This window comes from Cherax quadricarinatus, chromosome 30 (genome assembly GCF_038502225.1).
Source record: "Cherax quadricarinatus isolate ZL_2023a chromosome 30, ASM3850222v1, whole genome shotgun sequence".
NCBI lineage: Eukaryota > Metazoa > Arthropoda > Malacostraca > Decapoda > Parastacidae > Cherax > Cherax quadricarinatus.
This window is the reverse complement of record NC_091321.1, coordinates 28,450,512-28,463,544: the sequence shown is the minus strand read 5'-3', so window position 1 is coordinate 28,463,544 and position 13,033 is coordinate 28,450,512. Positions and strand designations below refer to the sequence as shown.

Here is a 13,033-nt window from a genome sequence, read left to right as displayed (position 1 = left end):
ATGCTCTGCATTTCGGGCAAATTAGGTCAGTGTCCCGGGATGCGACCCACACCAGTCGACTAACACCCAGGTACCCATTTTACTGATGGGGAACATAGACAACAGGTGGAAAGAAACACGTCCAATGTTTCTACTCTGGCTGGGAATCGAACCCAGGCCCTCGCCGTGTGAAGCGAGAGCGTTAGCCACCAGGCCACCAGAGACTAACCCATTATGGGTTCTTTCAAGTGTATAGGACAAAGGTCTAACCGAGGATAACCCAATAAATTCAGTGTGACTTATTTCTGTTTCAGGGATTATCACACCTTGGAACCATTGTAATACAAAAAAGTACATAATGTAGTTTTAACCTAGGATACTACCTCAAGGGAGTTTCCTTGATGCTGACCCCTTCAAGGGAGTTTCCTTGAGCAGACTCCCTTAAGGGAGTCTTCTTGATGTTGACCCCCTCGGGAGTCTCCTTGAAGGCACTCTTGAGGAATTTTGTGCCTACCCTTCCTTGAGAGTCACCCTTCTTGCCTGCATTCCCTAGGTGTTGTATGACCTCTACAAATAACTTCTCAAATATTAATAATGCAAGGGGCCCTGCTTATACAGCACTATATTGGGATTATCACCCATGACACCCATATAAGAGCGTTGGTAAAACTATACTCTCATACATTTCTTTGCCTCCAAGGACAAAGTTCTTCTTGATGTTGATCCTCATAACCCCCTCGGGAGTCTCCTTGATGCTTTTGAGGCACTCTTGATCTAAGGAATTGAACTTGTGCCTACCCTTCCTTGCACCTACCTTTCCTTGAGTCTACCCTTCTTGCCTGCATTCCCTAGGTGTTGTATGACCTCTACAAATTTAGCACTTCTCAAATATTAATAATGCAAGGGGCCCTGCTTATACAGCACTATATTGGGATTATGATTGAATTTTTATTTTATTCTCAATTCTTATTTAACCAGATTAATTTAGGTTTTATATATATAACCATTTGATACATGTGTGGTAAGCTCATATTTTATTGGTAACCATAGTCAAGAAATGTAAAATTTGCAAAGCTCAGAAAAAATTCTTTTGTTATAATGAGTCAGGGGTGGTACCAAAGGGAAAAGGGGCTTTAGCCCCCCCAAATAAAAATAGTAATAGCACTGCTTCAGAATAGTCTCTTAGTCTCCCTCCCTCCTTCCAACCAAATAACCACCCTGAACCCCTCCCCAAGCATAAAAATTCTGGCACCACCCCTGTAATGGGTTCACCATGGACCAGAAATGCATCTATTGCATACAGAAGACCTGTAAATTAACTTAGTTAAAAGATATGCAGTTCCTGTGTAACACTGTCAAAGAAAACTTGCCAACCACAAATTCAGTCTAGTAGGTTCAAATAAAAGGTCATCGTTGACACGTTCTTCTCTTTGCAGGACGAAAATCAGGTAAAGGTATATATACGTACGAACCAGGAGTGAAGGAACGCAACGTAAACGAAGGAGCGAAAGAAATCTTGAAGAGGTACAGTGTGGCCCCTAAGGTAAATACCCTTAATTTCCCACTTCGACATTATAATGGTAGCCTTAAGTCATTTGGAAATTTCATTTGTAAAAATGGCTAGAGATCCTATAATATTGAGACAGTAAAATGCTTTGTAAGTGCCAGATGTAAAGGTATATATAGCTTAGCTTGTAATGTGTATCCATGTTCTTCATGAATTTCCTGACACTTTTGAGATATACTCCCTAGGGTCTAGTGCAGCCATTGGTTTTGTAATGTTTCTCATTGGGGTTAGAGTACTCATTTTCTGTTTATATTCTGACAGTTCATGAACCATTCATTTGAGATTTGCTGGAATGTCTTGTGGACATTTTTCTTGCCTTCCATATCCTATGAAGTCAAGGTGGCTTAAGAAAAAATATTCTCCATTATTCAATACAGTTGCCTTTTCAGTTAATGGTGTCCTGCAGAACCATAACATCACTAGTATAACACATGCACTTTAACTCCTACCTCCAGGTGGTGGTGTCCTACAGAACCAAATCCCCACTATTATACCACATCCTCTCCTCCACCCCCTTCATTCCCAGAAGTATATCTGAAGAATTGAAACTACTCTACCCTTTCTTGGATTAGATCTGATTACCTCCCATTTTCCATGTGCTGTATGACCTCTATGGGTTTAGCACTTACCCATGAATATCATAACAAAAATCATTTTTGTAGGTTCCCCTGACTGACGAGTCAATACAAATGCGTATGGCTAGCAGATTCATCAATGAAGCAGTTCTCTGCCTTCAGGAAGGTATCCTCAGCAGTCCAGTAAGTATACTTTCTTTTCAAAGTCTTCTGCATTTAGTTTCATGGTAAACTATAAGTTTTATTTATTTTTAAAGAAACTCATCATAGAACTTAATGTACATATGACAGCAAATTTATAATTGTGATATTACTGTTTTAGCAGTATTTGACATAAATTAATGATAATGCCATATACTCAAGTTTTGCTGGAGTGGTTATATTTTCAAATCAATAAATAATATTGAACTGTTTTGGGAAAGGTCATGTATCTTTATGGAATCATGTGCATGCAAAGGTTGAGTATATTGTAATATCAACATGGAAGACTTTAACCCTTTCACTGTCAAGACCCCTGCTCACAAACTTGCTCTCAGTGTGGAAAAATATTCCAGTAACTTTTGTGGCCTATGAGACCAATATAATGCATAATGTATATTTATCCACTCCTTGTATGCAACACAATAACCACACAAATATTGTAATTATATTGTTTACAAAACTTGTTTACACAAACCAACAATTAAAAAAGTTGCTCATTACTTTTGTTCTGTGATATACAGTGGACCCTCAACTAACGCCTTCAATCTGTTCCAGAGAGCTAGCCGTTAGTCAAATTAATTTTCCCCATAAGAAATAATGGAAATAGAATTAATCCGTTCCAGACACCCAAAAGTATTAAACAGAATAATTTTTTTGCATGAAATATACATTTCCCTACACAGAAACCAATGGTACATGCAAAATAAACAATAATTAAATGCACTTACCTTTGTTGTGGAGTTGTAGATGAGTGATGAGCCAGGAGCAGGGGAGATTCAGGTGTTCTATTGTTTGGAAGGAAAATCCCCTTCCATAAAGATTTCAGGTACCAAGTCCTTTGCTGGGGTTACCTACCTTCTTGGTTTTTTAATGCCACTGGGACCAGCTTGAGAGTCACTGGACCCCTGTTGGACAAAGTATCTGTCCAGAGAGCTTTGTTTCTCACATCCCCTTAGGATTTCCCTAAAATGGAACACAAGAGTCATTGTACATGTTGCCAATATAGCTTGCAACAGCTGTGACAGGATAAAATTCACCCATAAATGCTTGCACCTTTGTAAACATTGTACACATTTCCTTAATCCTTGACGAAGGCAACATCCTCCTTCTCTCTTCCTCATGTTCTGAAGCACATTCCTGAGCTGTGATCTGTTGCTGTTGCTCTTGCAGCTCTGCAGTGGTTAGTTCTTCATTGTCGTTCTGCACCAACTCTTCCACATCCTCGCCACAAACCTCCAACGCCATGGACTTCCCCAATAACACAATAGATTCCACAACTGGCATAGGCTTCTGAGGGTTATAGCCCCAAACCCTTCAAAATCCTTCTCTTGTACACATTGTGGCCACAATTTTTTCCAAGCAGAGTTCAAAGTCCTGCAAGTCACTTCCTCCCAAGCCTTACCTTTAAGGTTTATGCAACTGAGGATACTGAAGTGATCTTTCCAAAACTCTCTTAGGGTCACTTCAAAGCACTTTTGAAACACTGCTTTTGCATAGAGTTTTTTGAAGTTTGAAATGACCTGCTGGTCCATGGGCTGGAGGAGAGGAGTGGCATTAGGAGGCAAAAAATTCACTTTGATGAAGCTCAACTCCCCTGCAATTTGCTCTTGCAAGTCGTGAGGATGAGCAGGAGCATTGTCCATTACCAGGAGGCACTTGAGTGACACTTTATTTTCCAGGAGGTAATTTTTCACATTGGAGCCAAACACACCATAAAACCAGTCCAGGAAAATTTCCCTAGTGACCCATGACTTACTGTTTGAGTTCCACATCACACACAAATTAGCCTTGACGACACTGTTTTTCTTGAAAACACTGGGAGTTTCAGAGTGATACACGAGTAAAGGCTTCACTTTGCAATCTTCACTAGCATTACTACACAACATTAAAGTTAGCCTGTCTTTCATAGGCTTGTGTCCTGGGAATGCCTTTTCCTCCTGAGTAATGTAGGTCCTGTTTGGCATTTTCTTCCAAAACAGACCTGTTTTGTCACAATTAAACACTTGTTGGGGTTTTAATTTTTCAGTGTCTATGTACTCCTTAAAATCCTGCACATATTTTTCAGCCACTTTTTTGTCTGAACTGGCAGCCTCGCTATTCCTTATCACACTGTGTATGCCACTACGATTCTTAACTCTCTCAAACCAGTCTTTGCTGGCCTTAAATTCATCAACATCATCACTATTTGGGGGCATTTTCTTAATGAGATCATCATGCAACTGCCTTGCCTTTTCACATATTATTGACTGAGAAACACTATCTCCTGTTAATTGTTTTTTGTTTATCCACACCAACAACAGTCTCTCCACCTCTTCAATTATTTGTGATCTCCGTTTTGAAAACATACTTGCACCTTTCGCAACAACAGCTTCCTTGATTGCCTTTCTGTTTGCCAAGATAGTAGTGATGGTTGAATGGGGTTTGTTATATAGCCTTTCCAACTCAGAGATACGAACTGGTGAAGTTACCTATGTAACTGTATTTGTGTATACCTGAATAAACTTACTTATTCTTTGAAACATGGGAAAATATGAGTTTCCTCTTTTGCTGTGGTACAAGTGAACATAAATGAGATGGCCCAGCGCCAGAGGTGGAAGGTTGATGGTTGTCTGGATTTTCAGCACTATTCTGGTATTCTGGGCATAGCTTTTTAGTCATAAGCTCCTCAGAGCCATGAGATTAATCTTCACTGACACTTCAGTCTGTATTAGAACTATCACTTGGGAAGGGAAGATTCCCAATTCCCCGGGGAGTGAGGTATTCCTTACTGCTAGGCATGATGAAATGGGTGAATTGAATTAGCACTCCCACAATGCACTGCGACCTCCCCGATTTTCTTTTTATTCTTTGCGCACTGACCACGCAGACCCATTCTCTCACGTGTAGGTCTACCAGCTTTCTCCTGTTAGATTTGAAGCCCTTAGAATTTTGGCATATTAGTATGTTACCAACGTTGGCTTGTAAGCCATACCTATATATCACTGACAGTGAAAGGGTTATTAATATTGGTAGAAGTACCGACAATGTTAAGTAAAAGGACACAAATGCAACTAATGTGACATTTTATTGTGGCAATGTTTCACTTTCCAGGAGCTTTGCTCCTGGAGAGCGAAGCGTTGCCACAATAAAATGTTGATAAATAAGACTGCCCTCTCTTTTGTCCACCGAGGTAGCTCGGCAGATGTGAGGTTGCTATCCCGGATTGCTGGTTTACTGGCATGATGGGTAGGGTATGGCACGGGTTCCATGCTGCATCTGCACTACTTGTGGTGCTGAGGTCCTCTTGGGCGCAGAGGGAGATTTCTGGCCCTCTCATTCCTCCCAGGAGCTATCCCTCCCCAGTCCCCCCTTTTTTTTTATTCTTTTTTTTTTTTTCTTTTCTTCTTTCTTTTTTTCCTTAAAAACAAAAAGAAAGAAGTAACCTAACCATGGAAGCCCTAGTCCATAAACCTGCTACCCCCGGGCACCTTCTTGATACCGCACCCTGTTCTGACCCCGCCTCGTCTTTGGACCACTCTTCGAACACTCCTAATGCCTCTGTACCTCTTGCCAGTGCTGTTTCCTCACCCGCTTCAGGTACTGAGGTCTCGACTGACTCCTTCGATTTATCTGACCTCCGCTCTCCTTTGACTATGCTTCCGGCCTCTCCCTCTACGGTGCGGCAATTTTCGAATCGCCGGCTCGTTTCACGTCGGACCAACTCTGGTCCCACTCCTAAACGCCAACGACAATTACCTGCTGATGATACTTCTCCACCTTCTCGTTCTTCTCAGAAAAGATCGACACGTCCTGCACTCCCTTTCCACGCTCAGTTTCAGAATGCACAATGGACTAAATCTCAGTAGTAGTAACCAGTTACCAGTCTCAGTAGTAGTAACCAGTTACCAGTAACCGTCCGTTGACTCAACGACCAACCGTCTCTGCCTGAGTCACTATCTGAATTCATATTGTGCTGACCTCAGCAGTATTCAAAGGCCCCCTCACATAGGGTACTGTGGGCGGCTAGTCAGTATTACGGGTGTAACCAAGGAGATAGGTACGGCTGGCAAGGGCTCCCTCCACATAACAGCAATTATACGTAATAACAGCCTACGTGAGTATTTCTTACCTAATCCACGTATCGAACTCCCACATGATAAATGGTGTACAGCGGTGTGGAGCGTGGATTTACGTTTTTAAGGGTAATTCAAGGCGTTAGAAGACTGTTGTGAGTAGCCGGCAGGGTCAAAGGTGAATCTCCAGCCAGCCGCCCTCTTGCCTTAATTGTCATGAGGCTCACCCTTCGTACTCTCACCGTTGCCAAGTCTACTTAAATGAGCGGGAAATCCGTTCCTGAAAGAGGCAGAAGGTCTCCCTTATGCCATGGCAGTTTCTCATCTCCGTTTCTTATTCCCGTGTTTCAAAACGTCCTCCCCACTTCTGGGGTCCCATCTTCTGCAGCCTCCTCTGTGGTTACCTCTCCCATAGTCACTCCTATATCTAATTCTTTTGCTGTCCTGGGCTCAGACGTCCCTACTTCAATGCCTCAGTCTGTTCTTGCTTCTTCGTGTTCTCCTTCACAAGCCTCGGTATCGACGAGATCTCGTACAACACCTCCTCCCAATCGTCCCTCTACTTCTCAGAAATCAAAAAAGGTCCTTTAACCCCTCCTTCCCTTCTTCCACCTCCTCATTTTACCTTCCCTGTCTCTGTACCTGGTTCTTCCCCTCTCACTGGCTCTGTTACAAGTGTAGAGGTTCACCCTCCTCCTCGTACTGTACCTTCCTCCCAAGTTTCTTCCTCTTCTGCCACCTCCCAGGTTTCTGCTTCTTCTCCAGTTCCCTCCACCCTTTTGCCCCCCCCCCCCACTACCTTGGTACAGTCCATTACAATTCCAATCTTTACTCATCCTCCCCCTACCATCTCCAATATTGTCTCCCATATGACGTCTCTGAATTCCGAAACACTTGAAGCAATCTCTGAATATATTAGAGACCAAACCATCAATGGGCACTGATCCACCATCTGCGCAACTCCTTTCTTCGCAGCGCACCGTTCCTTCGCTGCTTGAACGTTTTCCGCTGCCTCCGCATGTGGACTTTTCTAACCCCTCTAGTCCGTAGGAACCCTTACCTGCGGATTTCAGATATCTTTATCGTTGCCAATCGTGGCCTATTTACAGTGGAATATACGCAGCCTTGGGTAATCGGGGTGAGCTTCAGATGTTACTCTCACTGTTTTCTCCTGTTGGTGTTTGCTTACAGGAACCAAAATTACACTCTGTTGTTATCTATCCAATCTCAGGCTATAATTTATTGTATTCTTCAGATCCTTTTCCTGATGGGACCTTTAATGAAAGTGCCCTTCTTCTGCGCACTGGTATTCCGTACCATCAGCTATTTGTTCGTACTTCGCTGCATTACACAGCAGCCCGTATCCACTTGCATAGGTGGTATACGCTCTGTTCTTTATATCTCTCTCCTTCTCGGGCATTATCTGTTCCGGATATTGCCTTTCTTGTTTCGTCATTACTGCCACTGCTTCTGTTACTTGGCGATTTTAATGCCCATCATTTCCTTTGGGGGGGGGGGGGTCTCACTGTGATTCCCATGGCATTCAGTTAGAGGGTTTTCTTGCTACCCACCCCCTCCATGTTTTAAATACAGGTACTCACACCCATTTTGATCTTCGGACTCTCACACACTCTTGCATCGATCTCTCAGTCTGCTCTTCCTCCACCGCATTAGACTTCACCTGGTTTGTTCTCCCAGATTTACAGACAGCAATCATTTCCCAATCATTCTTAATTCCCCTTCATATTCACCACCTCTTCGTATCCCACGCTGGCAATTTGATCAGGCAAATTGGAACCTTTAGTCACAACTGTTTTTAGTGAGGTTCCTTCTTCGTCCTCCATTGATGAGCTTTTACACCTCTTCTCGTCCTCCGTTTTAACCGCAGCTTCTCATTCTATACCCCAGACCTCGGGCAGGCATTCTCAGAAATGCGTGCCTTGGTCTCCTGCTTGTGCTCGTGCAGTACGTTTGAAACGCACTGCTTGGGGCAGGTACCGGTACAATAGAAATAAGGAGAGACTTCTTGATTTTAAGCAGAAGCGTGCAATCGCTCGCCGTGTCATCCGTGACGCTAAACGCACTTGCTGGCGAGATTGTCTCCACCATCACCTCTGCTTCCTCTATGAGTGCAGTCTGGAAAAAAGTACGAAAACTGAATGGTAAATATTCTCCTGACCCGGTTCCTGTTCTGCGGGTTGCCGGTGTTGATGTAGCAAACCCACTAGATGTTGCCAATGAAATTGGCAATCATCTGGTCCGTATTTCCCAGGGGCTCCATCTGTGCCCCTCGTTTCTTTCCTCAAAGTCTGCCAGAGAGTTAGCACCCTTGGACTTTTCTTCTCTCGGAGAATAACAGTATAATGTGCCTTTTACACTTCAAGAACTGGAGGCAACACACTCAGCTTGCCGATCATTGGCAGCTGGGCCCGACGACATTCATATTCATATGCTACAACATTTACATCAGTCAGCCCTTGCAGTCCTATTATGCCTTTTCAATCTTATTTGGTCACAAGGAGTTCTTCCACAGCCGTGGAAATCTGCCATTGTTCTCCCTTTCCGCAAACCGGGCACTACGGGACATGAAGCCTCCCACTATCATCCCATTGCTCTTACCAGTGCAGTTTGCGAAGTGATGGAACGCCTGGTAAATAGACGTTTAGTGTGGTATTTAGAGACATACAACAGTCTCTCCACTCGTTAATATGGCTTTCGTAAGGGACGTTCTACCATAGACCCCTTACTACGCTTGGATACGTATGTTCGTAATGCCTTTGCGAATAACCACTCGGTTATTGCCATATTTTTTGACCTTGAGAAGGCATATGACACAACTTGGAGGTATAATATTTTGGCCCAAGCCCACTCCTTAGGCCTCCGAGGCACTCTACCATCCTTCCTTAAGAACTTTTTAACTGACAGACATTTCCGTGTTTGGGTTAATAATGTGCTCTCCCCGGACTTTATCCAAGCTGAGGGTGTCCCCCAGGGATGTGTTCTGAGCCCAACACTTTCTCCTTGCTATAAATGATTTGGCCTCTAGTCTTCCATCAAATATTTGGTCATCACTCTGTGTTGATGACTTCGCTATTGCCTGTGCAGGCGCTGACCGTCACCTCATTACAGTTTCTCTCCAGCATGCAGTCGACAGTGTTTCCAGTTGAGCCACCACACATGGGTTTAAATTTTCTAGTACCAAAACTCACCAAATTAGTTTCACTAGATACTCTGTCATCCTTTGTACCTCTATGGCTCCCGCATCCCTGAACGTGATACAGTCAGGTTTCTGGGCCTCCTCTATGACTGTAGGTTATCCTGGAAACCTCACATTACCTCTCTGAAGGCAACTTGTTACAGCCAGCTGAACCTTCTTAAAACCCTTGCTCATCTTTCATGGGGAACTGATCGTCGAACTCTCCTTAGCCTACATTCCACCCTCATTTTATCGAAACTTGATTGTGGTGACCAGATCTATTCAGCGGCCTCTCCTGCTACTCTCTCTAGCCTTAACCCCATTCATCACCAAGGATTACGTTTATGCCTTGCTTTTCGCTCTTTCCCTGTTGAGAGCCTCTATGCAGAAGCGAATGTTCCATCCTTATCCGATTGCCATGATGCCCATTGCCTTCGCTACTATGTACGCTCTCATGATCTCCGCAATCCTTCCATTTATAGAATGGTCACTGATATTAGTAGACATTCTTTATTTGTTCGCCACCCCTGTTTACTCCCTTTCTCTCTTCGCCTACATTCACTCTTGTCTTCTCTTCAATTACCACCTTTCTATGTTCATGTAGCATCTCACTTTTCCCTACCCCCTGGGAAGTTCCAGCTGTTCGAGTCTGTTCTTTCTCTCTCCCTTGCTCGAAAGCCCAACTGTCTACGGTCGCTTCCCGCTCTCTTTTTCTTGACCACTTCCACTCTCATGCCATTGCAGTGTACACAGATGGCTCTAAGTCTTCTGACGGCATAGGATTCGCAGCAGTGTCATACGAGGGCATTTACAATCTTCAGCTACTATTTTTACTGCTGAATTGTATGCCATTCTTGCAGCACTTATCCGTATTGCATCCATGCCTGTGTCATCATTCGTGGTTGTCTCAGACTCCCTTAGTGCTTTACAGGCTATACAGAAATTTGATAAACCTCACCCCTTAGTCCTCCGTATCCAACTTTGGCTACGCCGCATCTTTACCAAGCATAAAGATATTGTTTTTTTGTTGGGTCCCTGGTCATGTTGACGTACAGGCAGACACTGCTGCGCGGTCAGCAGTACATGACCTACCAGTTTCATACAGAGGTATTCCATTTACGGACTACTTTGCTGCAATAGCTACGCACCTTCACACCCGTTGGCAACAAAGTTGGTCTACTATGCTCGGTAACAAACTTCAATCTATTAAACCGAGTATAGGTTACTGGCCGTCTTCTTGCCGAGGTTGGGAGACTACTCTCTCCCATCTTCGCATTGGCCTTACTCATGGAGAGGCGCCCTGCTCCTCTCTGTGAGAATTGTCAGGTTCCATTATCAGTCAGCCACATTCTGTTAGACTGCCCACTTTATTAACGAGCACGCAGAATCTACCTCCGTCGTCGTCTTCGCTGCTCTCTCTTTAACTTCCCTTCTCGCTGATGGACCCAACTTTCATCCGGACTCTCTCATTGACTTTTTGACAACAACTGACTTACTCCACAAACTCTGATGATACCTTCAGCTCTTGCTACCCTCTACCCCCCCCTACTATCCCCTGCCCCGCTGTTTTCTGTAACCTACTGATCATCCCTCTCCCCTTCTGCCACCCAATACCCTCGCTTGCTTCCCTACCCTGCAGCGCTGTATAGCCCTTGTGGCTTAGCACTTCTTTTTGATTATAATAATAATAATCTGATCCACCATGAGGCCTGGTCACAGACAGGGCCGCGGGGGCGTTGACCCCCGGAACTCTCTCCAGGTAAACTTCAGGTCGGGGCACATAGACCCACTCTTTCATGTGTAGCCCTACCAGGTTTCGCTAGAATTTGTGTGTACTAGTACGGCACCAACCCTGAAAGGGTTAAAGATATTTTCATTATAAAATGTGGTACTTAGTGTTAACCATTGCATAGAAAAAGATGCCCTGTATGACCCTTGTGGGGTTAGCACATAATTTTGATAATTAGAAAAATGAGAAGTAATAAAAACTAATTGGCACTTTAGTGCCAATGTTGCCAACAGCAGATCAGTTTTGGCCAAAAAAAAAAAAAAAAAAAATTTATCAGATTCCACTCGTCTTATTTAGTTTAGAAAAATGTACTCTGTGTGGTATGATTTTTTTTTTTCAAATTCATACCATGCAGAGAAATTTTATTTTTCCAGGTACGAGTCATTAAATTAAAGTTTTACTGCTGTATGGTCCTTGTGGCTTAGCGCTTCTTTTTGATTATAATAATAAAGTTTTAATGTACTTCTACTTGTTTAGGATTTTTGTATATATTCTCCATTCTTTTATGTCTCTTAGACTGATAAAACTTTTGGTGGGTGAAACATCTAAGATACCCAAGTGTCTTGTTTTTCATCAATTTTTTGGCATTATATTCCTTTGCTCTAATTAGTGTGCAACCTTGCCAAAGGTTACTGCCTATCAGAAATAGAAATTTGTAAATCATTTCCCCTCAAGGTTCCTTGATATTGGTGAGGGGCTCTTGATTTAGGGAATTGGATCTGTGCTCCAGTTGCCTGAATGCCTTCCACATTCCCCCCCCCCCCCCAGGCGCTGTATAATCCTCCGGGTTTAGTGCTTCCCCCTTGCTTATAATAATGTAAATAATTTTCCTTAAATTTATGCCTGTTACTTTTTATAAATGTGTTTTAATCATAATTTTGCATATTTCTTCTGTCAGCTTGAGGGAGACATTGGTGCTGTATTTGGCTTGGGCTTCCCACCATTCTCTGGTGGACCATTCCACTTTGTTGACAACTATGGAGCAGACAAATTAGTAGCCAAAATGCGAGAATATGAAGCAGGATATGGAATTTCCTTCACACCTTGCCAGCTGTTGCTTGACTATGCTGCAGACCCCACAAAGAAATTCTTCAAATAAATTTACCCTATGATCTAAAAAAAAAGTGCAAAATATAAATTTTTAAGTGTCTTGCCTAATTTCAAGTGTAAATGAGGAAGTCAAACCTCCAGCTTTCATTACACCTATTCATTCTTGTGCACAGTCATTGTAATTTCTTTAAGTTCCATATATAAAGTTGAGGTACTCTAAATAAAATCCTGCATGCAGAACAAGACCTCAACCATATGCCTATATTTTGTGACCTATTTGGAGATAAAGGAGCAGAACCTTTGTTTCTGTGCCTTGCATGAGACATGAACAATGTATATTTCTGTAAATATGTCACCGAGTCTTCAATTTTTGACTAGACAGTGTATTATGTGCAAGAGATATTAAGTGTATATTTCTGTAAATATGGAAAGAGGTTTTTACAAATGAAAATGAATCATGCATAGGCACAGAGTTAATCAATGCAATTTTATAGGTTAATTCTTTTTTTTTGTAAACTAAATAGAAGTTTAAATTGTGGAAAGAGAATGAAGTATTTTAATTACTCTTTCCCTAACTATGGTATAGGAGTTTCATAAAAATTTTATAATTCATTACATGTGTTA

General features: G+C 42.7%; 1 protein-coding gene across 1 annotated transcript in view; it reads left to right on the top strand.

Annotated features, from left to right (window-relative positions):
* Mtpalpha (monolysocardiolipin acyltransferase Mtpalpha) overlaps window positions 1–13,021 on the top strand; it is a 52,146-nt gene extending 39,125 nt beyond the window's left edge. The window contains exons 6-8 of the mRNA XM_053781734.2: window positions 1,416–1,522; window positions 2,209–2,304; window positions 12,258–13,021. Of these exons, the coding sequence (XP_053637709.2) occupies window positions 1,416–1,522; window positions 2,209–2,304; window positions 12,258–12,458 (404 nt within the window). The 3' untranslated portion in view covers window positions 12,459–13,021. The remainder of the gene's footprint in view (window positions 1–1,415; window positions 1,523–2,208; window positions 2,305–12,257) is intronic.
* Window positions 13,022–13,033: the final 12 nt, after the last annotated feature.